Here is a 27933-nt window from a genome sequence, read left to right on the forward strand (position 1 = left end):
CCATCATAGTAACTAAAGCCCATTAAATCAGCTTGCTCATGTGCAATGGAATAAATAATAATTCTCATCTACTCGACATCCCTCATTGCACAACAGACATGCCTAGAATAAAATGGAATCATACAACAGATAGACAGTAATATATATTTGAACTGCTTTTAATAAGATTTCCCCTAATTGCAAAGCCTAAGTAATTATATAAATCTCCTGATAATTCAACGTAATGAAAATATTTATACCAATTGAACAATTCTTGGAGCAGTAATTGTTATGGTGTTTGTACCTGAATGTGTCACAGTGAGGTGCACAGAAGTGGAAATGTCATTTTGATTCTAAAATTGACAGTGCAGTTCAAGAGACATAAATTCCTGCCTGAGAAGCGAATTGGATCGGCTCCAATTTGCTTACCAGCACAACAGGTCAACAGCAGATGCCATTTCATTGGCAATTGCAAAGAAATCATAGCAGCGTCTCTATACTTCCTTAAAAGTTTACAAAAATCAGAATGATATCTAAAACTTTGACACTTTTCTATAGATATGTAGTGGAGAGTATATTGACTAGTGGCATCACACCCTGGTATGGAAACTCCAATGCCCTTGAACAGAAAATCCTGCAATAAGTAGTGAACATGGCCCAGTCCATCACAGATAAAGCCCTCCCCACCACTGAGCATGTCGACACAGAGGGCTGTCACGAGACAGCAGCATCCATCATCAGGGACCCCCCACCCAACCCAGGTCGTGCTCTCTTCTCGCTGCTGCCATTAGGGAGAAGGTACAGGAGCCTCAGGACCCTCACCACCAGGTTCAGGAACAGTTACTACCCCTCAACCATCAGGCTCCTGAACCAAAGGGGATAACTTCACTTGCCCTATCACTGAACAGCTCCCACAACCCATGGACTCACTTTCAAGGGCACTTCATTTTATGTTCTTGATATTTATTGCTTATTTACTTATTTATTATTTTTTTATATTTGCATGGCTTGTTGTCCTTTGCACATTGTTTTTTTTTGTCCATCCTGTTAGGTACAGTGTTTCATTGACTCTATTATGGTTCTTGGATTTACAGAGTATGCCTCCAAGAAAACAAACCTCAGGGTTGTATATGATGATATATATGTACTTTGATAATAAATGTTCTTTGAACGCTGAACAGATCAATTCAATAATGGCAACAATGTTTTTTGATGATCATAAACAAAATTCATTTTCAATGATGTTGTTCTTTCACAAGACATTTACTAATTTAATAGTATATTTTCAAGGGGTTATTTCCTTCAGTTCCACAGGTGCTGAGAAAATATATCATGTCGTGAGTGCTTGACACTACAGACAAGATTTCAAGATGAGAAAAAAAATATTGTTTCTGCTGAAAACAGGCAATAGACGTTGCAGGATTGCCAAAGTATAATTCAAGAGGCCAGATAGAGCAAACAAAAATCAGTCAATTGTTTTCAGTATTATGATCATGGTTGTGGAATTATACTGAGGCTGACAGCAAAGGTACTTACCCTGCCTGAAGGAAGTCCACAAGCATCCAATGCAGTTTCTACTCTCTTTCGGTCGGCAGAAAACAAGCGAAAAATGCTGCAAACAAAGAAATTGATTCAAACAGCATGTGATTAATGTGTTAATAAAGCATTCCATATGGCTAACATTTAAAGAAAGCACAACTCCCCTGGGTGCCTATGTAAATATACAGTTCAACTGAATACATCCCACTAATTTGATCTGATAAAATCAAGATCCTCACAAGTATTCTAAGATTACTAAGGGTTCCAAGGAAGAGCGCTTTTATTTTCATGAGATAACTTTTCTGTAGCTCTGTAGACAGAAAGGGAGCTTTGCTGTTCAACTATACTGACAAAAGATTGTTCATGTGCAGTTACATAGATTCCAATTTCCAAAAGAAAAATTCAAAGCTGAAATTGTCTTGCTGTAGTTTTATGAATAATATTTCATTGATCCTAACTATCATCAGTTCATTTGAACTCATATGCTCAGCGAATGCTGTTTAGATATCAATTGCACAGTCTAAGCAGTTAAATGTAAACCAGCCACATCCCAGGGAAGGGGTTAGCAAAATGCTGAAGGACAATCACGCGTGACTCAATAAAAACTCCAAACTTTATACAATGGCAAAGGAAAGGAGATCCACATTCGTGGCAGCAGTGCTGTTAACGTGTATGAATGTATGGGAAGTATTGACCATGAATGTAAAGAATGAAAAGGCATTGATGGTTTACTCTTGTAAATACTTCTTATTATGAAAAAAGTTTATTTTGTTTTTAAAAAAAAAGCAGCAAATGGACAGCTGAAAGATACTCAACTCGCTCAGAATAGCACAGTGATACAACAGAAAGCTCTTCTATTTCACAGCTCTGGGCAATTTAGGTTCAACCTTGACTTGCAACAATGTATGAAGTTTGGATGTTCTACCTGTGGCTGTGTGGGTTTCCTTCCCCCCCACCCTCTGGCTTTCTAAGCCATCCCTAAGTCATGCTGCTTGGAAGGTTAAAAGGCCATTACAAGGTGAGATAGAATTGGTTAAATGGAAATTACTGGGGGAATGGGATTGGGGGGATAGTCTGTTGCTGACATAGACTCAATGGGTCAAATCAATTCCTTATATTAAAATTATTTTTTGTTAAATGGCCAAAATCAACATCAGTGTTTTCTAACTAGAACTACTGAGATATTGAGGCCAATTTGACCCATTACTTTTAAACAGTGCAAACAATACATTTTAACTGTGACCTTATTGGTTCCTATGGTCTATACTGTATATTCAGTGGGCAATGTACCAATTAGGTGAACTAGCCGAAGAAGGTGTGTCAAGTAAAGTCTGACCCTGATAAAATAGCTGTTCATAAGACTCTAAAATGGTCTGATCTGACCAAATTGCTAGATGAAATCACTTACTTTTTGATAGGAATCCGGGCATCCTGGTTTGTTTGAAGCTTCAGCTTGGTGTACCTGCAAATTACAGTAATATTTGTTGGAGACACCAATTCACTTTCAATTCTTCTTTGAAATTCAAATGTCACCACAATCCATAAACCATAACCCAGATTTTGAATCTTGGTCAAGTTTTGGATCTTGTATCAGTCATACCAATGAGGTCACCATAATGCTACCTCATTCTGTCCCTTTATTTCCTTTAAATTACTACTGAATGCCTCATTCCTATCTTTGTTATCTTAAGACTCAGTTATTTAACACACTCCTGGATGAGTACAAACTTGAGCTAACCCAAAAATCATAAACACAAGAAAGTCTGCAAAAGCTGGAAATCCAAGTTGACACACACAAAATGTTGGAGGAACTCAGCAGGTCAGACAAGATCTCTAGAAATTAATAAACGGTCGACATTTCTGGCCAAGACCCTTCTTCAGGACTGGAAAGGAAGAGGGAAGACGTCAGAATAAAAAGGTGGGGGAGGGGAAGGAGGGCTAGCTAGAAGGTGATGGGTGAAGCCAGGTGGGTGGGAGAGGCCAAGGGCTGGAGAAGAAAGTATCTGATAGGTGAGGAGAGTGGGCCATAGAAGAAAGAGAATGAGGTGACCCAGGGCAGATGAGATCAGGTAAAAGGTCAGAGTTGGGAACAGAGGAAGAAGGGAGCATTTGGAATTTTTTTAACCAGAAGGTTCAAAGGTCTGCTGTCCATGTCCTCACACACACCATGATTCATTCAACTTTGAACCCTCTGCTTCCTTATCTAGAGTGGCACATTGGGCATTGCCTGCTTTTCAAATTCTATTCTTTGCACATCATTCCATCATCTTACTGTTTATTCTACTAATCATCTCCAGTCTATAGACCTCCGTGTCATCTGCATGCCCTCAATTCTGACCTCCTGAATACTCTGACTTTCTTTAGTGCTCTGTGTCAGTATAGGATATGCCCTTATGTCAAGGCCTAGTCCTCTGGAATTCCTTCCCTAACTCTATAACACTCATTCATTAAGACTTACCCCTTGGACCAAACTTTTAGCCATTCACCTTAGTATCACCTCCCATGGCTGAGTATCAATATTGTGCTTGAGAACATTCTTGGCAAGCACCTGGGAACGATTTATAAATGTTGCTGCTGGAATCTCCTACTGTCTTCCATTTCAGAAATGGGTTCAAAACTATGTTTAAATTTACATCAAGACTTATTAGAAGCATTTGGCAGTACAAGCAAAAAACACATTGTATGTTGAATTCTAACCAATATAATGTCATGTGTATGTCATATTAAGAAATTCACCCCACAAACTTACATGTTTGCAACAATTGTGTGGAAATCACGAAGAGGGCAGTACACTATGTACATTGATATTTAAACTTCTTTCTCAGAATATTACCATTATGGAACATCTTTTACTGATTTGGCTGTCCAAAGAACAAACAAAAGATATTCCAACCTCTTCACCTGTCATATTTTTGTTAACAATGCTATCTCACAGGGTCAGTCACTGTTTATTCACACACTACATTGCAGCTGCCTAAATTTATGGACAGGAAGCTAATTGCACCAGGTTAGGAAAGAAATGAAAAAAAAGAGCAAACGCTGCCACTCTGAAATAAAAGCAGAAAAAGCTGGAAGCATGCAGCAGGTTAGGCTACAACTGTAAAGTGAAGTGGTATTGTTAGGACTGAGTGAATATCTCAGGGTGAGATAGGATAGTGAGGATGAGCTTTAAGAGAAAGAGAAAACGTGAACATAGAGGCTACCAAGTGAGACGAGTCTAGAGTGAGAAAACAGAACATCACAAAATGCAGAGGTGTGAAGCCTGTCGGATGGTCAGGGTGTGTGTGTGTGTGTGTGTGTGTGTGTGTGTGTGTGTGTGTGTGTGTGTGTGTGTGTGTGTGTGTGAGAGAGAGAGAGAGAGAGAGAGAGAGAGAGAGAGAGAGAGAGAGAGAGAGAGGGAGAGAGAGAGAGAGAGAGGAGAGAGAGAGAGAGAGAGAGAAAGAAAAACATTGAGCAAGTTTCACAGATGTGTAGCCAGCTCCAGTATGGATAGAGAGGGTTAGGGCCCTGATACATAACATTTGATATCAAGTTCATAAAGCTGCACTGTGTCCAGACAAAATATGAGGTGCTCAAGCTCATATCAAGTCTGGTTAATACTGCAGACCAACAGACAAGATGGGCTTGAATAGGAATGGAATGACCACTAGAGGGCACTCCTTCTAAACTAATTGCATCACGCAGATATCAGGAATTCTGCAGATGCTGGAAATTCAAGCAACACACATAAAAGTTGCTGGTGAACGCAGCAGGCCAGGCAGCATCTCTAGGAAGAGGTGCAGTTGACGTTTCAGGCCGAGACCCTTCGTCAGGACTAACTGAAGGAAGAGTGAGTAAGGGATTTGAAAGTTGGAGGGGGAGGGGGAGATCCAAAATGATAGGAGAAGACAGGAGGGGGAGGGATAGAGCCAAGAGCTGGACAGGTGATAGGCAAAAGGGATATGAGAGGATCATGGGACAGGAGGTCTGGGAAGAAAGACAAGGGGGGGGACCCAGAGGATGGGCAAGAGGTATATTCAGAGGGACAGAGGGAGGAAAAGGAGAGTGAGAGAAAGAATGTGTGTATAAAAATAAGTAACAGATGGGGTACGAGGGGGAGGTGGGGCATTAGCGGAAGTTAGAGAAGTCGATGTTCATGCCATCAGGTTGGCGGCTACCCAGACGGAATATAAGATGGCATGAACATCGACTTCTCTAACTTCCGCTAATGCCCCACCTCCCCCTCGTACCCCATCTGTTACTTATTTTTATACACACATTCTTTCTCTCACTCTCCTTTTCCTCCCTCTGTCCCTCTGAATATACCTCTTGCCCATCCTCTGGGTCCCCCCCACCCTTGTCTTTCTTCCCGGACCTCCTGTCCCATGATCCTCTCGTATCCCTTTTGCCTATCCCCTGTCCAGCTCTTGGCTCCATCCCTCCCCCTCCTGTCTTCTCCTATCATTTTGGATCTCCCCCTCCCCCTCCAACTTTCAAATCCCTTACTCACTCTTCCTTCAGTTAGTCCTGACGAAGGGTCTCGGCCTGAAACGTCGACTGCACCTCTTCCTAGAGATGCTGCCTGGCCTGCTGCGTTCACCAGCAACTTTTATGTGTGTCACACAGATATCATTGGGTTTAGGATTTATGAAAGTGCGCAGAATTTTTCAAATGATACCACCAAATTATGAAGCTTTGTCACATTTAAAAGGTTTAATAACATGAGATCTGAATACCTCTTTTTCTGATTGTATTTGCATCAAATATGACCTCTTTTATAACTTTTCCTTTTGAAAAAGTAAGGGCAGATCACTAATCTGGTAGGGACATCTGTAACACAAATAGCCTGAACACAAAATGTAGCATTATGATATTTCACAGATGGTAATACTGTAATCACGAATTCTCCCACAGCCAATGAATTTGTCTTGGCAAAGCATGGGAGTTTGGTTCAAGTCTTTTGGCAACCCTGGTTTACAGTATCCATGGTTACCGCCCAATGCTTATAACAGGTCATGAAGTAACATACAGTATTACTTTTGAGCGCTTGACAGTCAAAATTATAATCTTTCTTATCAGATTGCAATGCTTTAGTGTTTATTGTTTGCCATATGTCTACATCATTCATTTAGGCAACACATTTATACATAATACTATTTCAACATCAAAATTTCATTTTCAATCAAACTAACACAATTTTCAAAGTAACATCTGGATTCAAAATAACTCTCCTTTCCTATAAGATTCCTATCTTCTCCAGCCTTTTACTTTTCCCACCCATCTGGCTTCACCTATCACCTTCCAGCTTGTCCTCCTCCCCCACCCCCCCACCCCCACCCGCCTTTTATTCTGCATCTTCCCCCTTCTACTCCAGGGTGTCAGCCTGAAAAACCAACTGTTTATTCATTTCTATAGATGCTGCCTGACCTGCCAATTTCCTCCAGCATTTGGTGTGTGTTGCTCTGTTTTTCCAGCATCTGCAGAACCTCTCGTGTTTAAAGTAACAATATTCCCACATCTTTGAACAAAATGCACTTCAGAGATTCAATGAACCCTTTTAATATTAAAGATTTCTTGTGTTTATTCTATATATAGCTCAAGGAACTCATTAAATTTCAAATTGCCTCAGCAACATCACTTTAATGTCAGAAGAATCAATTCTTTGTCCATCATCAGCTTCCTGCGATGACAATTTAGATTGCTAGTATACACTGGGCCATACATCACAAATCAGCTTATCAAATCTTTTAACATTCCTATTTTAATAGGCTTACATTAAGCAGCAATGCCGTGAACACAAGTGACACAAAATAACTCAAGCGAATAAATAAAACTAACTGGCTTCCCATTTTTACTGAAATGCACATTTGCACCTACACCACCATCAAACATTGTAGAATATAATCCCTGCACTACACCATAATTTCAATAATTCTTTGATATAGTGAAAGACAAAACTAATTTTTATTCATCTTTAGAAGGCAGAGACCCTAAGGGCAATTCTCCCTCACTCTCATGAACTGCCTACAACCTCATTCTGGTTCCCTGCTTCTTTCCCTTTATTTCACTGTCCTCTGCTATCAGATGCCTTCTTTGTCAGCCCATGTCCTCTTCCACTTCTCACTACCCACATCATGCCCCTTCCCCCTCACCTGGTCCCACCTATCACCTGCCAGCTTGTACTCCTCCCCCTTCCCTCCACCTTCTTAATCTGGCTTCTGCCCCCTTCCTTTCAGTCCTGATGAAGGGTCAAAACGGCCTGAAGTGGCGGCCATTGATCTCCCTCCACAGATGCTGCCGGTGGCTGCTGAGTTCCTTCACCATTTTGTGTGTGTTACTCTAAAGACAATGATTGGAGTTAGCGCAGGGGTAATGGTACACCTAAAAATACCGAGACTCCACAAACTGCAGACTACGCAGAGCAACAAAACAATCTGCTGGAGGAACCCACGGGGTGGGGGGAAGGAGGAACGGTCGGCAATTTCTTTCATCCCACAGATGCTGCTCGACCTGGAGTTCTTCCAGCAGAGTGCTCGTAGCTCCAGATTCCAACACCTTCAGTCCTTTGTGTCTCCATTGCACGGCGACAGAACCTTGTCAACAGAGACAGCATTTAAGTTAATGCAACAGGGAGAAGCTACAGGACTTTCCTATGGGTTCCCCAGTAAGAATAGCTGTCATTGTTAAAGTTGGTGTGCTTATGAGCAAGTGATGTGATTTTTTTTTTGGCAATGGGGCGTGATAATTAATAAGTCTGCATTCTTACAGATGTTCATTACAGCTGGAGATTAAGAAGCTTTTCTTCCACTAGTTTGTGTTTGGCTCTTTTACCTCTCCTATTACATTATTTTTTGTTTTCAATACCTAGTCTAAATCTAATTGATATTTCTGCTTCAGACCCTACATGTTGCATCAATGTGCTTAGCTGTAGACCTTTGCAGTTTCCTTCCTGGCTACAGCCAACACAGAAGCTCCATTTGATCAGATTAGATCAAGCCTTCACTTAAAAGTCTGCCATAACCTTTTCTGGGCAGCAAAAGGTGGGCATTATCATTGTGGCATGGATCGCAATTCCCTGCCATTATTAAGTTAGTTCTGATTCTGTTTAACAATAGCAATAAGGTATCTTGTCCACAATCCTCCTTCTGAATGGGCACTAGATAGTTTCAATGTCTCTTGTACAAGTTTAGCAATGTGATACATGCAGAGAAGCAAATCTATAACAACTCATGAAGACCGTCATGTGAAATGTGCATTACGTCATACAGTAGTGCCAGATCACAGTCACGGCATGAAAGATTTCAACAAGATTGTTGATGTGCTCAAGCAGCTTTATCATACAGGGACTAGGAACAGGTTGCATGGGAATACATAATGGCAGTGCAAATGTTTATTGCAGCCTTTGAGAGGTGTCACATAACCAGCTGATACAATGGTACAGAAGGCAATTATACAATTCAGAAATGCAGAACAATAACAGCGTACAAGAAAAAAAATCTGAGAACCAAAACTTCTATGACAAAATCCCCCATCAAAACTTGAGGATTTTTTAAAAAATTGAGAGCAAATCATTTGTAAAATCAGAGACATATAACCAAGTGACAACTTCATTGTAAATCCATAACAATGAATCTATAAATCTTGTTTTCTCCAAAGGAGTCATACAAACACAGTGAGGAGATTGTGAGACGCGCATCCCAAAATATTTTGCTTCCACTTATTTCCCTTTCAAATTATAATCAAATATTACCACAGCAGTCTATAGCAGTGATAATTATACCTGTCAATGTCAATTATCATTTATGTTTGGAAAAATAGATTTATCAGCATTTAAAACCTCTGGGGAATGGCAAAATTTAATCAGCAATTAAAATCATTGCAGGTGGGTGAACAACTGCAATGCAGATACAGTTTTAGCCACGAGGGAACGGTTAAAAATACAATCTGTATGGGGAAATCCAAGAGAATAAAAACAGAATGATGGGCAACTTCACAGAGGAGAGGCATATTTGAAACGTGTTTATCTAACTAGCACATGCCTAACCTACTTCAGGTTTTTCTACACAAAGTTAGGAAGAGGGAAATGCAAACTTTCCACTTCTGAGCAAGGGCCTTGTCCTTTCAGTATTGTCAAGCTGCAAGAAATGTATTTCTAATTTTCAGACATCCCACTTCATATGAGGGACATAAGGTGGGGGGAGGGGGGGAGAAGATGGCGGCACAATGGCAGCGCGTGCGGCCACTTCGGTGATGATATCTGTTACCGTCAAGTAGGGGATCGTGCACAATTCTGATTTGATGGAGATAGATGTGAGAGCACGGAGGAACATCTGGAAAATTTCTGAAATGCCCGCTTCGCTGCCGCTGCTACTGTGTGGTAACTGGAATCTCCGGAGCAGAAGGTCCCGAATCCTCGGCTTTGCGTGTTTCAGCAGCCGGGGAGAGGTTGAAGGCGCTTGGCAGAGGATGGCGCTCGGGAGGCTGTATCAGAGAGGCTGGTCGGAGGCTCCAAGTTTTTCAGACGGATGGACTCAGTATCGGCTGTGGTCGGCTGCTTCCAAGGTATCAGCAAGTTGACGGTGCCTGGAGGCTTATGGCAGGGAGTTTCTCCCTTTTGCCACCTGCTATCGGGGACTCGGGAGTCGATCAACTCGGGGACTTTGAGCCTATTTTTACCGTGCCCATGGTCTGTTCTTCATCAAATTATGGTATTGTTTTGCACTGCTGTAACTATATGTTATAATTAAGCGGTTCTGTCAGTGTTAGTCCTGTTTTCTGTGATATCACTCTGGAGAAACATTGTATCATTTCTTAATGCATGTATGCATTTCTAAATGACAATAAAAGAGGACTGAGTGTTCTCATAATCTAAAGGATTCAATTCCATTTTAACACAGTTATAACCTGGGGCATGCTGAGAGTTTTTGCTCTTGAAGACTCCTTACTGGCATGCATGCACTACATTTCTGTCGGTACCTCCAGGCTTTTTGTGTGTTTTCCCCCTAGCCGTCAGTCTGTGGTTTTGTATTGCCAAGTGCTCCTGTTTGTTTTCATGCCCCATGTGCTCCTGTCCCCGCTCCTGCTCTACTCTGGCCCCTGTATTACTGAGTACTCCGCCTCTCACCTGTTTCTCATTATTACCTGTCACTTCTGTCTCATTGTGCTCCACCTATCATCTGCCTCTCTGTTTATTGCTCAGTGTATTTTAGTCATGTGTTTTTACCTGTTTGATGCCAGATTGTGCCAGTGAGTTTTCCTGAGCCTGTTCAGCATTTGTATCTGTACTCTGTCTGTCTCAATATTGACTCTGCCTGTTTCCCGATTCTGGTTTTTGGATTTCTCTGGATGTTTTGATCTCTGCCTGAACTTTGATGCCAACTTTGTTGCCCCTCTGGATTGGCTACTCAGTAAACATCACAGTGCGCACAGTACTTGGTCTGCGATTGGGTCCCTGATTCAGCGCCCTGACAATTTCTCAAATGCATTAGGTGAACTGGAATTACATTCTGAAACAAAAGTGGCAAAACCAGTTAAATTTGACAGGACCTCCACTTCTTGGGCCCTTTTGGGTTTCCCTGCAATCTTGCTAACTTCTGAGAAACATTGTCCATTATTTGCAATCTTCAATTCATTTGCCTTTTGTAAAACTGAACGAGCTGCAGTGAAGACCACTCTGATTCAAACACACACCTCTTAATAATGGCTGTATGTGGTAATAACATGTTTGTTGCCTATCTTTTGTGTCTATACTTCTACTGTGACTGGAAAGCAAGGGTCATTAAAGGCGCATTTCAGCTCTTGCAGAGCTGCAATGCTTTTCATACTTGGACACAGCAGATATTTCTGATAACCCATGCATTTTGAAAGCAACAACTTAAATATAATCATAATTTGTCGAGATTCGGATTGCTTCTAGTTGTTCTGCATGCACCAGTAGTTTTACATTTGTGACAGCAGTTGAACATTTCAAAATCAAAGCAGAATGATAAACACAAGAGATTCTGCAGATGCTGGAAATCCAGGGCAACACCTACAAAATGCTGGAGACACTCATCAGGTCAGGCAGCATCAGTGAAAATGAATAATCATTCAACGCTTTGGGCTGAGAAGCTTCGTCAGGGCTGGAAAGGAAGGGTGAAGACATCAGAATAAAAAGGTGGAGGGAAAGGAAGGAGGATAACCAGAAGGTGATAGGTGAAGCCAGGTGAGTGGAAATGGGAAAGGGCTGGAGACAAAGAAAACTGGTAGGAGAGGAGAGTGGACCATAGGAGAAAGGGAAGGAGGAGGGGCACCAGGGGGAGGTGATAGGTAGGTGATGAGAGGTAAGAGGCCAGAGTGGGGAATAGAAGAACAGGGGAGGGAAAAAGGGGGGAGAAAAGGAAATACGTGCCAGAAGGAGAAATCGATGTTCATGCCATTAGGTTGAAGTCTACCTCGGTGGAATGTGAGATGTTGGTCCTCCACCCTGACAGCAGCCTCATCGTGGCAAAAGAGGAGGCCATGGACTGACATATGGGAACAGAGATGGGAATCAGAGTTGAAATCTCGCACCCAAAGGGCACATACGTATTTGCAGGGCAGGGCAGGCTGAGAACTACCTTGCTTTGGGCAACGGCACACGTGCAGGCGAGTCTACAGAGCAGACAGATGCCGAATTCAGTTCATGAGCTATGTTAGTTTGATGGTAGTGCTGCTAGTCTGGTGCTCACTGGAAAGCTAACGCCTTCTCTTACATACTTACTGCTAAATAAGATTCAGCAGCTGAAGGGAAACCAACCACTGTCATTGAAAGGGATCGGGCGAATTTCTGACTGATTTTACTTTCTATTGTGACAATTGTATGAGTATTTTGGTGCTTTCTGGAGTTGTTTAAACTTGCTAAACTCTGCAGTGTGGCGTGACAGCTGCCACAAGGTGACTTTAAAGCTTCTGTCGAGAGAAGTGCGTTCCCCTTGGGGTACACAAACCAAGAGACTGAGCAGACAGTATGCAGAGAAGGAAGTGTTTAGGCAACATCATGGTGGAGCTAGTACATTCTGGTTCTCAGCTGCAGTGAGCTGGGTTCCATCCTGACCTCGGGTGCTGTGTCTGTGGAACCTTCCTGTGACCAGGGGGCTTTCTTCCGGGTGCTCAGGAATTCCTCCCACGTTGCAAAGATCTGCCGACTGGTAGGTTAATTTTCCACTGTAAATTGATCCTAGCATGTAGCGGAGTGGTATTAACTGAGGAGAGGTTACGGGAATGTACAGAGAATGCATTGAAATGAGTGTAGGATAAGTATAAATGAGTGACTGATGGCCAGCACAGACATTGTGCACTGTAGGGACTTTTCCACGCTGTACGATTCTATGACAGTGAGCAGCTGCCAGCCAGAACTGTATGTAAGACTGGAAATATTTTCGGTAGGAAGTTATGTCCAGCCCAGATGGGAATTGAATCAAATCACCTCAGTGGACTTGAAGGGAACTGTGCTTCATTGTGGACGCACACAGACAAATCGCTCTCTGCCTCTTGTCTTTTTGAAAGGTTCAGTCTGGTTTTTCAAGTTGTGTCTGAGTGTGCTGCCCTCATAAGTTTGGGCTCCCTCTCGACCTGAACAGACTGCAGCTGTCGGCTATAATCACACCAATCAGCAGACAGCACAGAGCTGCCATGCCACCTGGGACAGAAACAGAACACAAGAGAAAATCTTGGACCAATTTTTGGGGCTAAGCAACGTATCCTTCAATAGGGTAACAAGAAGTGTGAACTTTGAACAAAACAAGTTCAGTAGTGTTGTACGGGCTTAACAATGACACTTACTAGACTGGAATTGTTTCACCTTGTTACGTGACCACAGTTTCGTTTACTGTGGATGAGGCGGGACTATGACGTCAGTATAACAAGCTGTGACATACCGCTGGGACTTTCCGAGGAGAAGAGGAGAGAGAGAGAGCGAGAGCGAGAGAGAGAGAGAGAGAGTGTGTGTGTGTGGAAGCTTTGGACTGCAAGCTGCTGGCAGGAGCTTGCTGCAACAATGGGTAAAGTCTGATACTTTCCCATGCCCAGAGAATTGGGTTGATCAACAGCACCCAGTGCACATTGGACATGTGACTGTCACTTCGTATGATCCATACATGGATTCTGTTGGAGTACCCTGTGGCGACCACTTTTGTTAACCCTTACATGGTTTCGGATATGTTATGTGGTAACCACTTGTGCTAAGGAATATTCTGTGACTGTCACCTTGTGATATTTCTATGTGGATTTCGGGACGACTCGACGGATAAGATCTTCGGCGACTGTCATTTCGTTTTCCTGGCGTGGAGCCTGTGGAATTCCTCGTGATTGCCTCCTCTCTACATTTTAATGTGGATTTACAAGTTTCTCCCCTCACTTATTCCGTGGATTACTGGACCTTTCCAGTGTGACATCTTAAGACTTTAAGAACTGTTCCTAGGCTTGACAGTTTGGGAGCCACACACACATAACATTGTTAACTTCTGTTTATTTTGTTTAATTTTCTATATGTTTGAGTAGATACTAATAAATATGGTGTTTTAACATTAAAACCTGACTCAATTTGTGATCTATTGCTGCTGGTACATAACAACCTCTAAATCTGCATCTCTTATCTTAAACCTACGGCTTCTGGCTTTATATCCTTATAGTTCGGGGAATAGTTTTTAACTATCAGCACTAGCTGTGCCCTTCATGATTTTGTACCCCTCAGTCAGATATCTCTTCAGCTACATCTGCTGAAGGAAAAAAAATCCTGTTTTCATGATCTCTCATCTGAACTGAAACACAACCAGAACATCAGCATTTTCCTTTTGAAAAAAAACACTCACACAAAATGCTGGAGGAACTCAGCTAGTCAGGCAGCATCTATGGAGAGGAATAAAGAGTCAACGTTTTAGGCCAAGAACCTTCATCAGGACTCAGTTCCCTCAGCATTTTGTATGTTTTATTCTGGATGTCCGGCATCTTGTGTTCAATTTTCTCTTTTTAAAATTCAGAATCAGAATCAGGTTTATTATCACCGGCATGTGACGTGAAATTTGTTAACTTAGCAGCAGCAGTTCAATGCAATACATAATACAGAAGAAGAAAAAATAATAATAAATAAAGAACTAAATCTCTTTTTGGTTCTGGTTATTTATGTTTCATCACATTTGCTATTTGACACATTCTCACCAAATTTCTTGGAAACCTGTAATATTCCATTGCATGTTTAATTCAGGTCATAGTTTCTAGATCATGGCACAAAATCAAAGCAAAAACTATCGAACTTACATTAGAAGCCAGATTAAGCTAAACCCCAAAGTGTTGATTCAAACAGTGGGACTAAAATCTTGAAACAAAACAGGTTTCTAGTGTTTTAGAAATGGCTGAAACAGATCAAATAAATGCCAAAAAGAGGACCATACTTACGCTTTGTGTAATAAGGTGTCCCTTGACCTGTTCTGTGCCAGCAGGTTGGTTGCCAAGTTGAAAAGTGCATCAGTCCATTCCTGGAAAGACAAGCAATTAGTTGAAGAATCAAAGAGTTATTGAAACAAATAACCTTAAGCCAATTTCAGAAGACTTGACACTCTCATGGTTTTATGCTATCTGCATGGTCATACAGATCAGAGGGATTATCTACCATAAAGGCTTGATAGTTCTGTTGTACATCATACACGTTATGTAGATAAATGTGCAAAGTTCTTCAAAATTGTAGACAAGATAAATTACAGGTACCCAGAAACGTACCCAGTTGGTAATACTAATCTCACTCTAAATTTACAGGTTATACTCTTTCAAAATTCAACCATGTTGGCTACAATATGTGAACGAATTACAATATCATATGTTTAGAATTCAGCCCAGTGATAATTTTCTCAGTAAGGGTTTGATATTCATATTACATACAACATCAATAAATTAGATAACTGGATATATGGTTCATCTAATATAAGGGCTGACTATGTATCAACAGTAAACCAGTAACTTTATTCTTGTTAAAACTGGGTCTGCACACTTGACTCGCAATGCACTGATACAGTTCACTGAATGCAGAGCTAATAGCATTGTTTTAATGCAATACTTTAATTCACTACTTCAACAGTTGAATCCAAGCTGACATACATATAACAGTCTATGATAAATTTCGGTATCTAATTGGCTCCACTCTATTCGGAGCTCCTGCCAACTTTCACTTTACTTACAATGAATAACACATAATTCAATAGAGTGCTTCAAAACTCTATTTTTGATTCAATAAATCAAATATCAATATAATTCACTCCATTGAATTATAATTCAATAGAGCGCTTCAAAGTTTTACAGTAGCTGATTAGGAAGAATTTCACAACTGGTAAATATGGTCTCCTGGAGTATGTAAAGTTCATAATGGCTTATTGAATCCCTCACTGCGAGCAATGGACCTCCTAGTCCTTCTCTCCCCCTCATTTACATCAGAGTGGTGGCGTGGGGTACCGATCTTACTTAAGCACTTCCACATCAGCATCAAATGTTAAGTCTGTAAAGTAAAGAGCCCATGACACTTCAGATATGAATTATTGTATTAGGATGTAAAAAGTGGAAGTATGAAGAGTAAAATTGTTCCTCTTAAGCAATTTTTAATAAGAAACTGGATTTATACAAGCCAAACACTAATTTATCCAATTACACCTCACTATGCTAGTAAAGAAATTGCTGGTGCTCCTACATCAGCCACCAGTCCATCTGTCTCTGGTGACTCTATACACCCAACTGGATTTAGGGTAAAGTGAAGAGATTTAGAGGGCACGTGAGGGGAACCCTTTTCAAAAAGTGTGGATTGAGTACCTGGAATACACTGCTGGTGAAGCACAGACAGAGTCACTGACAGCAACTCAGAGACTAGACGATCGCTTGAATAACCAAGGCACTGAAGGTTATTAGCCAAAGACTGAAAGATGGGATTAATTTCATCATCTAAATTGATGAAATGCTTTGCAAGGTTGGTCATGGCTAGAATGAACTCCTGCCTCAGCAACCTGGACCCACTGAAATTTGCCTATCGCCACAATAGGTCAACAGCAGATGCAAACTCAATGGCTCTTCACACAGTCTTAAGTCACCTGGACAATTCAACAACTTATGTCGAGAAGCTGTTCATTAACGATAGCTCAGTGTTTAACACCATCATTCCCACAGTCCTGATCAATAAGCTATGGAACCTGAGTCTCTGTACCTCCCTCTGCAATTGGATCCTTGACTTCCTAACCAGAAGACCACTATCTGTGTGGATTGGTGATAACATCTCCTCACTGATGATCAACACTGCTGCACCTCAGGGATGTGTACCTGATCCACTGCCCTACTCTCTCTATGTGGCTAGGCATAGCTCAAATACCATTTATAAATTTGCTGATGATACAACCATTGTTGGTAGAATCTCAGATGGAAACGAGAGGGCGTAACGGAGTGAGATATACCAGCTAGTTTAGTGGTGTCTCGGCAACAACCTTGGTAAGACCAAAGAGCTGATTGTGGACTTCAGGAAGGGTGGGAAGAGGGATCACGAACCAGTCCTCATAGAGGGATCAGAAGTGGAGAGAGTGAGCAATTTCAAATTTCCCGTGTGTCAAGATCTCTGATGACCTAACGTGGTCCCATCATCTTGATGCAGTTATAAAGGCGGCAAGATAGCGGCTATATTTCATTTGGAGTTTGAGGAGATTTGATTTGTCACCTAAGACACTCAAAAACTATGTACCATGGAGAGCATTATGACAGGTTGTATCACTGTCTAGTATGGGGGTGGGAGTGGCTACTGCACAGGATCGAAAGAAGCTGCAGAAAGTTGTCAAATTAGTTATCTCCATCTTGGGTACTAGCCTCTGTAGGATCCAAGATATCTTCAAGAAGCAGTGTTTCTGAAATGCAGCATCCATCATTAAGGACACCAGTCATCCAGGACATACCCTCTTCTCATTGATACTGTTAGGAAGGAGGTACAGAAGCCTGAAGGCACACACTCAGTGATTCAGGAACAGCTTCTTCCCCTCTGCTATTCGATTTTTATATGGACTTTGAACCCTTGAACACTCCCTCACTACTTTATTATTTGTTTTTGCACTATGTTTAATCTATTTAATACACACACACATATATATTTACTGGAATTGATTTACTTATTTAATTTTTCCTATATTATCATGTACTACATTGTACTGCGGCCGCTAAATTAACAAACCTCATGACATATGCCAAAGATATTTAAACCTGATTCTGATCCTGATTCTAATATGGACGGGTACCTACTGATCACCATGAACTTGGAGGACTGAATGACCTATTTTCCTGCCGTTTAACACTGTGACACTAATGTTGAAGCAAAAAGCTTAAATTAACTTGCTCATTAGTGATTCAAAATTGAAGGCATTCATACTTGCTTTGAGAAACACGCCACTATTCACTTCTGCCCACTGCTCTGATGGGTCACTGTTTTCTGTCACAGACAATGGGGAGCAAGAAACGCTACTCCCACTATTTCTGGGGTCATTGAGTTATGCAGCAAAAAAAACAGGCCCTACAGTCCATCTGGTCTGTGCCAACCACAATCCCCAACTCAGCTAACAACTGGAACATACCAACCACAATCCCCATCTAAGCCAGTCCAATTTGACTGCATTCAGCCCATATCCCTCTGAACTTCTTCGATCCACATATCTGACCAAGTAACTCTTAACTGTTTTTAAAGTGCATGCCTCAACCACACTCTCTGGCAGATCATACTCGTCACTGTGTGTGTGAAAAATTTGCTCACAAAGTTCCTATTACATCCCTCGCTTCTCACCTTAAACTTCTGCCCTTCCGTTCTAGATTCTCTTGGCAGAAAAGACAGTGCATAACCTTTCATTCTCCCACGCTCCAATGAAACCATCCTAACCCGCACAGCCTCTCTCTATGTTCTTCATGGGTCAAAGAAAAGCAACACGTCAGCAGCTGAGGACTATCAGGAAGATACAGATAATGTTGAATTTAAATGCAGAACTAAATACACAATTCTTCTTTCCTCTATTTGCCAGTCAGCAGTTGACCAGATTGAGAGGCTGGCCAGCCAGCCAGGGCAGATCACATAAGACTGTAAGGCCATTAGACATAGGAATAGAATTAGGCCATTTGGCCCATCGAGTCTGCTCTGCCATTCAATCATGGTTGATCCTTTTTTCCCCTCCTGAGCCTCACTCCTCAGCCTTCTCCCTGTAACCTTTGACGCCGTGTCCAATCAAGAACCTGTCAATCTCTGCCTTAAATACACCCAACAACCTGGCCTCCACAGCTGACTGGCAACAAATTCCACAGATACACCACCCTCAGGCTAAGGAAATTTCTCCGCATATCTGTTTTAAATGGATGCCCCTCTATCCTGAGGCTGTGCCCTCTTGTCCTAGACTCTACATCAACTCTGTCTGGGCCTTTCAACATTTGAAAGGCTTCAATGAGATCTCCACTCATCCTTATAAATTCCAGTAAGTACAGACCCAGAGCCATCAAACGTTCCTCGTATGATAACCCTTTCATTCCCAGAATCATCCTTGTGAACCTCCTTTGAACACTCTCCAATGCCAGCACATCTTTTCTTTGATGAGGAGCTCAATGCTGCTCACAACACTTAACGTGAGGCCTCACCAGTGCCTTATAAAGCCTCAGCATCACATCCCTACTCGTGTTCTAGACCTCTTGAAATGAATGCTAACATTGCAATTGCCTTCCTCACCACCGACTCAACCTGCGAGCTAACCTTTAGGGTGTTCCACACAAGGGCTCCTATGTCCCTTTGCATCTCAGATTTTTGCATTTTCTCCCCATTTAGAAAATAGCCTGCACATTTATTTCTACTACCAAAGTGCATGACCACGCATTTTCCTACATTGTATTTCATTTGCCACTTTGTTGCCGATTCTCCTAATCTGTTAAGTCTTTCTGCAGCCTCCCTGTTCCCTCAACACTACCTGCCACTCAACACTAACTGCCCCTCCAGCAATTGTGGTATTATCCGTAAACTTGGCAACAAAGCCAATTATTCCATCATCTAAATCATTGACATACAGCATAAAAAGAAGTTGTCCCAACACCAACCTCTGCGGAACATCACTAGTCACTCGCAGCCAACCAGAAAAGGATCCTTTTATTCCCACTTGCTGCCTCCTACCAATTAGCCAATGCTCTAACCATGCTAGTTACTACTACTACCTCTACTACTACTACTACAACAACATCGACTCAGGCCTAGGGGTCCGGCGTCGGGCACGATGACGGACTCTCCACTTCTCCCTCTCCCTCATCAGTGTGTTCAGTTCATCTACATTAGCCGCGCCGCTGTTTTCCAGGAGCATGTTGACCATAGTCTTGGGAGGGCACCCAGGGTTCCTCCTCCCATGCTTGGGCTCCCATATGATGACTAAGCTGGCAGGTAGCTCAAGGTGGCGTAGACAGTGCCCCGCTAGTTGTAGTCTTCTTGCCTTGATTTTAGTGGAGACAATGGGTAGGTCGTTATAGAGCTCGATGTTTGTCATGTGCTGTTGCCGACACACGTCAAGAGCCATCCGGAGCATTCTTGTATAGCAACCATCTAAAGACTTTCGCATCGTCTTGGTGAGTATCCATGTCTCACATCCGCACGTAAGAATGGACTCTATGACTGCTATGAAAATCCTCTTTTTAAGCCCTCTGGTCAGGTTTGACTTCCAGATTTCCTTCATGTCATTCATAGCCCTCCACGCCAGCGCCTTCCATATCTTTATGTCCTTCTCCAAACTCATCATTCTTGACCCGAAGTACTTGTAGTCAACGACTTTCTTAATGGTATCATTCTTTATGGTCTTGAGAGTACCTTCGTCGCAATTAAACACCATGTACTCTGTCTTTTTAGTGTTTAGGTGAAGTCCAACTTTATTGCCCTTAATTTCCACTTTGGTCAGTAGCTGCTGTGCTTCCTCCATCTGGTCAGAGAGCAGAACTATGTCATCTGCAAAATCGAGATCTGTGAGCGTAACGGGTCTGACCCTTTTGGTTCGTCCTGGTTTTATGGTAAAACCAAGCTTGTCATGATCTTTGGTAGCTTGTCACAGAGCATAATCAAGGACGATTATAAAGATGTAGGGTGCCAGAGTGTCTCCTTGCAGCACACCAGCTAGGACACTCGAACACTGCTGTTTCTCTGTCTGGTGATACAACTTTCGCCATGGTTTTGGTATAGCTGGACTCTATTGCTCTCAATGGATGGTCTGGCACTCCGTAAGCTTTCAGGATCTTCAGCATTCTACTTCGGCGAATGGACTCAAAAGCTTTGCAAAAATCGACGTAAGTAAGCACGGCTGGTAGGTTGTTCTTCTTGACTTCCTCGGTGATTTTACAGAGAGCAAGTATTTGCATTACTCTTGCGCGCTTCTGCCAAAAACCATTCTGATTGAATCTTAGCTTAGGGTCAATGGCAGTGCGAATCCTGTTCAAGATCAGCTGATTGTATAACTTTGCTAAGATGCAGGTCAAGCTGATACCGCGGTAGTTATCTGTCTTCGTGAGGGATCCAGACTTGGGGACTGGGATAATGTTTGAGAGTGACCATGCTAGTTACTTTCCTGTAACACCATGGGCTCTTAACTTGGTAAGCAGCCTCATGTGTGGCACCTTGTCAAAGCCCTTCTGAAAGTCCAAATATTCAACATCCACTACATCCCCTTTACCTAAATCCTATGTTTAATCTCTTCAAAAAATTCCAACAGGTTCGTCAGGCAAGATTTTCCCTTAAGGAAACCATCTTGTCCCATCTTGTCTTGTGTCACCAAGTACTCCATAACCTCATCCTTAACAATTGACTCCACCATCTTCTCAAACACTGAGATCAGGCTAAATGGTCTATAATTTCCTTTCTGCTGCCTTCCTCCTTTCTCAGCGACATTTGCAATTTTCTGGTCCTCTGGCACCATGCCAGAGTCCAATGATTTTTGAAAGATTATTACTAATGCCTCCATAATCTGTACCACTACCCCTAGGGTGCAGTTCATCTGGTCCAGGTAACTTGTATACCCTTAGGTCTTTCAGCTTTTTGAGTACCTTCTCCCTTGTAATAATAACTGCACTCGCTTCTCTTCCCTTGCACCCTTCAACATCTGGCACACTGCTCATGTCTTCCACAGTGAAGACTGATGCAAAATACTCATTTAGTTCAACTACCATCTCCTTGGCCCCGTTATCATTTCTCTGGCTTCATTTTCTAGCTGTTCTATATCCACTTTCATCTCTCTTTTATTTTTTACATACTTGAAAAAGTTTTTACTATCAACTTTGATATTGTTGGCTAGCTTGCTTTCATATTTCATCTTTTTCCTCCTAATGATTCTTTTAGTTGCTCTCTGTTGGTTTTTAAAAGCTTCCCAATCCTCTGTCTTACTACTAATTTTTGCTTCGTTGTGTGCCCTATGCTTTGACTAGAAGTCAGGGGCCAGTAGTTAGGAATGTTGCTGTGTAGAGGGAAGGAGAAAGAGATCAGGTAGATGCAGAAGGACTGATGTTCCAGAAACCAAAGTTCAATCATGACTTCTGTGCTCTCTATGTGGAGTTTCTACATTTTCCCCATGACTGCATGGGTTTCCTCCTGGTGCTCTGATTTCCTCATATATTCCAAAGACAGGCAAGTTGGTAGGTTGACTGGCAAGTCTAAACCATAAAAACAAGAGATTCTGCAGCGACCGTAAATTTTGAGTCTGAATGAAGGGTCCTGGCCAAAAGGACCATCGACTCTTTACTTCCCTCCATAAGTGCTTCTTGACGTGCTGAGCTCCTCCAGCATTTTGTAAACCCTGGTAGAAGGCAGGGTGGAGATATGTCTCTACCAAAGGAAGTGCAGGGTGCTTCTTCCCTCCACTAGCCTGCAAGCCATCCTTGGGCAAGATGTAGCACATGCTTAGCCCCCCCACCCCCGATCAGGGTCATGTGAAGCCATGGGGGTGGGTGGGGAGGGGGGTCGTATGAGTAGCCAGTGCACATCACAAGTCCTGGATACGCAACCACAGATGTCAGGCAGATAATCTCTGAAGAGTACTGATAATGGCTGGGATCACCCGTCTTGTAAAGACACTGCGCAGAAGGCGGCAAATGCAAAACCCTTCTGTAGAAAAGTGAGTGTAGGTGGATGAAGAAGAATTGGGGTGGACTTGATGGTCATAAATTACAGAGAATAAAGTGAGACAATGGGTTTCCCCTGACTGCACTATTCTGAGGTATAAATTCAAAGGGACAATTACTCTCTTTCCATGTCATGGGAAACATGAATATGAGATGGAGACGGAGAGAACAGATGTTGGGGTTTGCTGGATGCAAGAGCTCCTGCTTCTAGCCTACAAGCCATATCTAGAGAAGCATCCACATGTTGGATCTGGGAACTTCTGCCTCCCCACATGGCAGCTTCCCACAAACCCCAAAGTCATTAAACTAATGATAGAATCTGCAACACAGCCTCATTTCCATTATTCAAGGCTCCCTCCCTCCATGCCGCAAGACACACATACAAATCACAGTTCAACTGAAAGGTGGCACCTTCGTCATCCACATTTTTACCGACCTAACAGGTAACTCGGCAGCTACTGCTTCCCAACCTCATCATCTACTCCTTATGAATCTTTTTTCAAAAATTGCGTTCTGCATGCAAGAGGTTAAATAGTGTTAAAGGAGGCATGTCTGTAACTAGTCTCTGCTGGGCTTTCATGGATGTAAATGCCTCAATCCCAGTACACAGTAGATAGTCTGATGTAGACCAACACTCTCTCCATTCCTGAAAGCAATGGACGTTAGATTAAAGAAATTAAAAGAGGATTAACTTTACCTGTCACATGTACCAATCATCCAAACATGCAGCGAAATTCGATATTTGGCACCAACAACCAAAACAGCGCAGAGGTGTGCTGTGGGCAGCCCACAAGTGTTTTCATGTATCCAACACTCACATAGCATGCCTATAACTCACCAACTCTAACATAGGGACCTTTGGAATGTGGGAGGTAACCAGAGCAACTGGAAGAAACCCACACAGTCTTGGGGTGAACATACAAACTCCTTACAGACTGTGACAGAATTGAACTCTGACGTTCCCATCGGTGGCACTGTAAAGTATTACGCTACCGTGTCACCCTGGAGGTTATACCGTGAAATGCTGACACTACATAATGTACTGGTTGCGCATAGGAGTACATTCAGCCAGAAACTCATTCCACCGAGATGCAACACAGAGCGTCATAGGAAGTCATTCCTGCCTGTGGCCATCAAACTTTACAACTCCTCCCTTGGAGGGTCAGACACCCTGAGCCAATAGGCTGGTCCTGGACATATTTCTTGGCATAATTTACATATTACTATTTAATTATTTATGGTCATCACTATTTAATTATTTAAGGTGCAACTGTAATGAAAACCAATTTCCCTCGGGATCAATAAAGTATGACTATGACTACACTGATTCAATGAATGATTCAAATAGCTGTAATATCCATTAAAGGTGATCTATTGTCGAATGGTGACGCACTCAGCAAGTACAGCAAGTTGAGAAGGGGAAGGTTAAAATATTCAGCCACTTCCTGGAAGGATACTGTGAAAAAGGCAAACTGCCTCCCTGTTGCAGCTGAAATCTACTCATTATCTCTGTGAGGACTCTGATTAAAATGTCCAATTACCTTGAAGAAACAGGATATTGCCTTGGTTAAGTTGCTCAAACTGCAGCCTCCAGGCACATAGACCAGCCTGCACTTCCATCCACTGCACAGAAACTGCCTCACAGTCAGAAGCGGTGATATTCAACTGTTGTAAATTAATGGCTCCAAATTTAAAACAATCGCTGCAACTTGAATTGAACTGTATTGCCTTTATTCCTTATATCCTTCACATACATGAGGAGGAAAAATCTTTATGTTACATCTCTGTCTGAATGTGCAATGTGCAAATTATAGTAATTTGTAATAAATAGTATGTACAGTAAGATATACAACAGAACATTGAACATAGCTTAGAAATACTATTCTGTCAGCATGAATTGATCAGTTTGATGGCCTGGTGGAAGAAGCTGTCCCGGAGCCTGTTGGTCCTGGCTTTTATGCTGCAGTACCATTTCCCAGATGGTAACAGTTGGAACAATTTGCAGAAAACGATGAGTAGGGGAGTTATTTGCAGGTGCCTTGTTCAATAGTTGTCCCTCTAGCAAATAATTGGAAACAGATGGGGAGAGTGTTAATGGCCATAGACAGATTGGTTAAATGAGCCGATTCTTTGCAGCTGAGGCTTAAGGTAGCTGAGTGATGCCGAAAGGGGTGGGTGGGGGAGAGAAGGGTGATATAATGTAAAGTAGCAGAAAACATTGGAGAGGCTTGGAGGATATCATAAATCTTTGAAGATGCTGGGAAAAGTTGATAAACCTGTCCAAAAATGAAATATAAACACAGAAGCATCTCAAACACTTATAGTTTGTGATATTTGAATTTTCAGAAGATGTCAATATAACGCCTCAGAGGAGATTACAAAACAAAATTGCAAGTTATATACTGACATGAACTGAGAATTGGGTGAAGAAAACAGGCAGGATTGGTTTTGAGTGGGAGTCTGTAATTTGTTGGCGGGGTGTTATGATGTTGCAGGGACTGTCCATCTACGTCAATAATTTAGATAAGGGGACCAGGCATAATAAATCAAAGTTTGCTGAGGATATAAAACTTGATGATGACGTGAGCTAAAAGATGATTCACAGCGGTTCTAGGAGACAGAAAGTGGTGATAGTTTGAAGGGTATGGACATTGCAAAAGGTACTCTTTTACTTGAAATCACTGAAGGTTAGCAATGCAGGCAAAGCAATGAATAAGGAAGGCAAATAGAGTGTTGGCCTGTATTATTGGAAGATCTGAGTATGGGAGTAAAACTATCTCACTGTAATTATATATGGAACTGATGTGACCACACAGGAAAAGTGCTGCTTCATCTGTTTAATGTAGGGAACACTGCTTGATTTTATTTCAGATTTCAATGATGTATTTTGTGCTAGTTATGGAGGCTGTAAGAACAACTTTATGTTCCGGTCTTCCTACCCAGAGAAGGATACACTTACTATAGACGGAATTCAAGTTGAGTAGTGATTAAACAGACTGACCCTAGGCTCCCTTCTGTAGAGAATGATGAGTGGTGATATAATTGAAACATAAACAGTTCTCGTATGGTTTAAAAGGAATGCTGGGATGATGTTTCCCCTGTTGAGGGGCCTAGAACCAGGATCTCAGTCTAAAAATAAGGGATCGTTAATTTAGGACAACTGAGGAGAATATCTTCACCCAAAAGCCAGTGAATTCTCCACCGAGGAGGGCTGTGGAGAATACAGTGCTCAGTATATTTAAGGCAAGGTCAATAAATTCTAGAAAAAATAAACAGAACTATGGGTTATAGTACAAGAAAGGTTAAAGACTGGACATGAGATGATAGAACAGCAGAGCAGATAAGAGGCCAAATGGCCTCTACCAATTGTCGCTTTTGTGTATTAAATTCTTATGACCCTGCAACATTGACACAATATACCATAGATGCAAGATAATGCTTTGTATATTCAAAAAAATAAGGCAGACTCTGTAGTGTGAGAGAAAATAAGAACCAGAAAAGTTTAGTCAGGGAGCTGACAGTATTGGCAAATGGGCTGCATAGAATGCAGCACTGTAGTGGTCATGCATTTAAATTTAGCTTAAAACCTCAGTCCTACTAATTCATACTAATTCAACTAAATAACAAATCAGACTTGCAATTCTTGCACTACTATTGCAATGTTCCTTTTGTAATTTTCATAAGCTCGAGGCCTTTTAAATCTGTACTGATTGTATCCTAATCTTGACTCCCAGTGAAGCAATGGCACATTTTTCCCATGGTCTCAAGCTCTAATTATCTCCATGAATGTCCCCAGCTCCTGCTATTCCCTGATATATTGCTCTGGGAATTCTGGCATTATTCCACTATTTAGTGGGCCAAGTGTACAACTCTAAACTAATTCTGACCACTTGCTCACTGACAAATTTTAAGCAGCCTACCACTGGTCACTATAAGATCCAGAATTTCTGCTCCATTTGTACTGAAGACCTGTACTAATCAACTGGCTGGAGTGTTTACTGAACACCTTTAAGCTCGCACTCCAGCAGTCTGAGCTACTCATCTGCTTCAAGTAGACTTCAATCATACCAGTGCCCAAGAAAAACATGGTGACCTGTCTCAATGACTATCGTCCAGTCACACTTACATCGACTACGATGAAGCATATCAGCACCTAACTGAGGAGTGACTTGGATCCGCTACAATTTACCTACTGTTACAATAGGTGCCATTTCACTGGCTCTTCATCTCAGCTCTGGGACATCTGAAGCTGCATACACCAGAATGCTTTCCATTGACTACAGCTCAGCATTAAACACCATAATCCCCACAAAACTAATCAATAAGATCCAAGACCAAGGCCTTAATACCTTCTTGGGCAACTGGATCCTCGATTTCCCCACTTGCAGACTCGTCAGTTTGGAATGTCAACAACATCTCCTCCACAATCACCATCCCCACAGGTGCACCACAAGGCAGTGTGTTTGACCTGCATTACTTGCTTTATTCTTAAGTACAGTTCCAATGCTATATATATATACATATATATATATATATATATATATTTATAGCGATATATAGCTTTATTTATTTTTGCTGGCGATACCATTGGCGTTGTCTAAATCAAAGGACTGGTTCATGGACCCACGGTTTCTTTCTCCTTTAGTAAATAATATTTGGTTTTGCTGATGTTGAATGAGAGGTTGTTGTGGCACCATTCAACCAAATTTTCAATCTCCCTGTGCCACAATTTGTGTGGTCTGGAAATAACGTCTCCACCTTGCTGACAATCAATACTGGCGCACCTCAGGGATATGTGCATAGCCCACTGCTCTACTTTCTCTACACCCATGACTCTGGCCAGGCATAGCTCAAATGCCATCTATTAATTTGCTGATGATACATCCATTGTTGGCAGAATCTCAGATGGTGACGAAAGGTCGCATGGGAGCAATATATTCCAGTTAGTTGAGTGGTGTGGCAGCAACAACCTTGCACTCAATGTCAGCAAGAGCAAAGAGCTGATTGTGAAATTCAGAAATGGTAAAACAAGGGAACACAAACCATTCCTCACAGAGTGATCAGAACTGGAGAGAGTGAGCAATTTCAAGTTTCTGGGCGTGAATATCTCTGAGGACCTAATCTGGACACAACATATCCAAGCAGCTATAAAGGCACAACAGCGGCTATATATCACTAGGAGTTTGAGAAGATTTGGTTTGTCACCTAAGACACTCGAAAACGTCTACAGATGTACCATGGAGAGCATTCTGACTGGCTACATCACCGTCTGGTATGGCGGGGGGAGATAATTAA

At 42.0% G+C, this 27933-nt stretch overlaps 1 protein-coding gene across 6 annotated transcripts in view; it reads right to left on the reverse strand.

The window, feature by feature from the left end:
* Positions 1-27933, reverse strand: part of plcb1 (phospholipase C beta 1) — a 958218-nt gene that overhangs the window by 304353 nt on the left and 625932 nt on the right. For all 6 annotated transcript variants that reach the window (XM_063056185.1, XM_063056184.1, XM_063056187.1 and 3 more), the window contains 3 exons: positions 14911-14990; positions 2927-2980; positions 1516-1591 (listed from right to left, as the gene is read on the reverse strand). In XM_063056185.1, the coding sequence (XP_062912255.1) occupies positions 1516-1591; positions 2927-2980; positions 14911-14990 (210 nt within the window). The remainder of the gene's footprint in view (positions 1-1515; positions 1592-2926; positions 2981-14910; positions 14991-27933) is intronic.

This window comes from Mobula hypostoma, chromosome 8 (genome assembly GCF_963921235.1).
Source record: "Mobula hypostoma chromosome 8, sMobHyp1.1, whole genome shotgun sequence".
Classification (NCBI taxonomy): Eukaryota; Metazoa; Chordata; class Chondrichthyes; order Myliobatiformes; family Myliobatidae; genus Mobula; species Mobula hypostoma.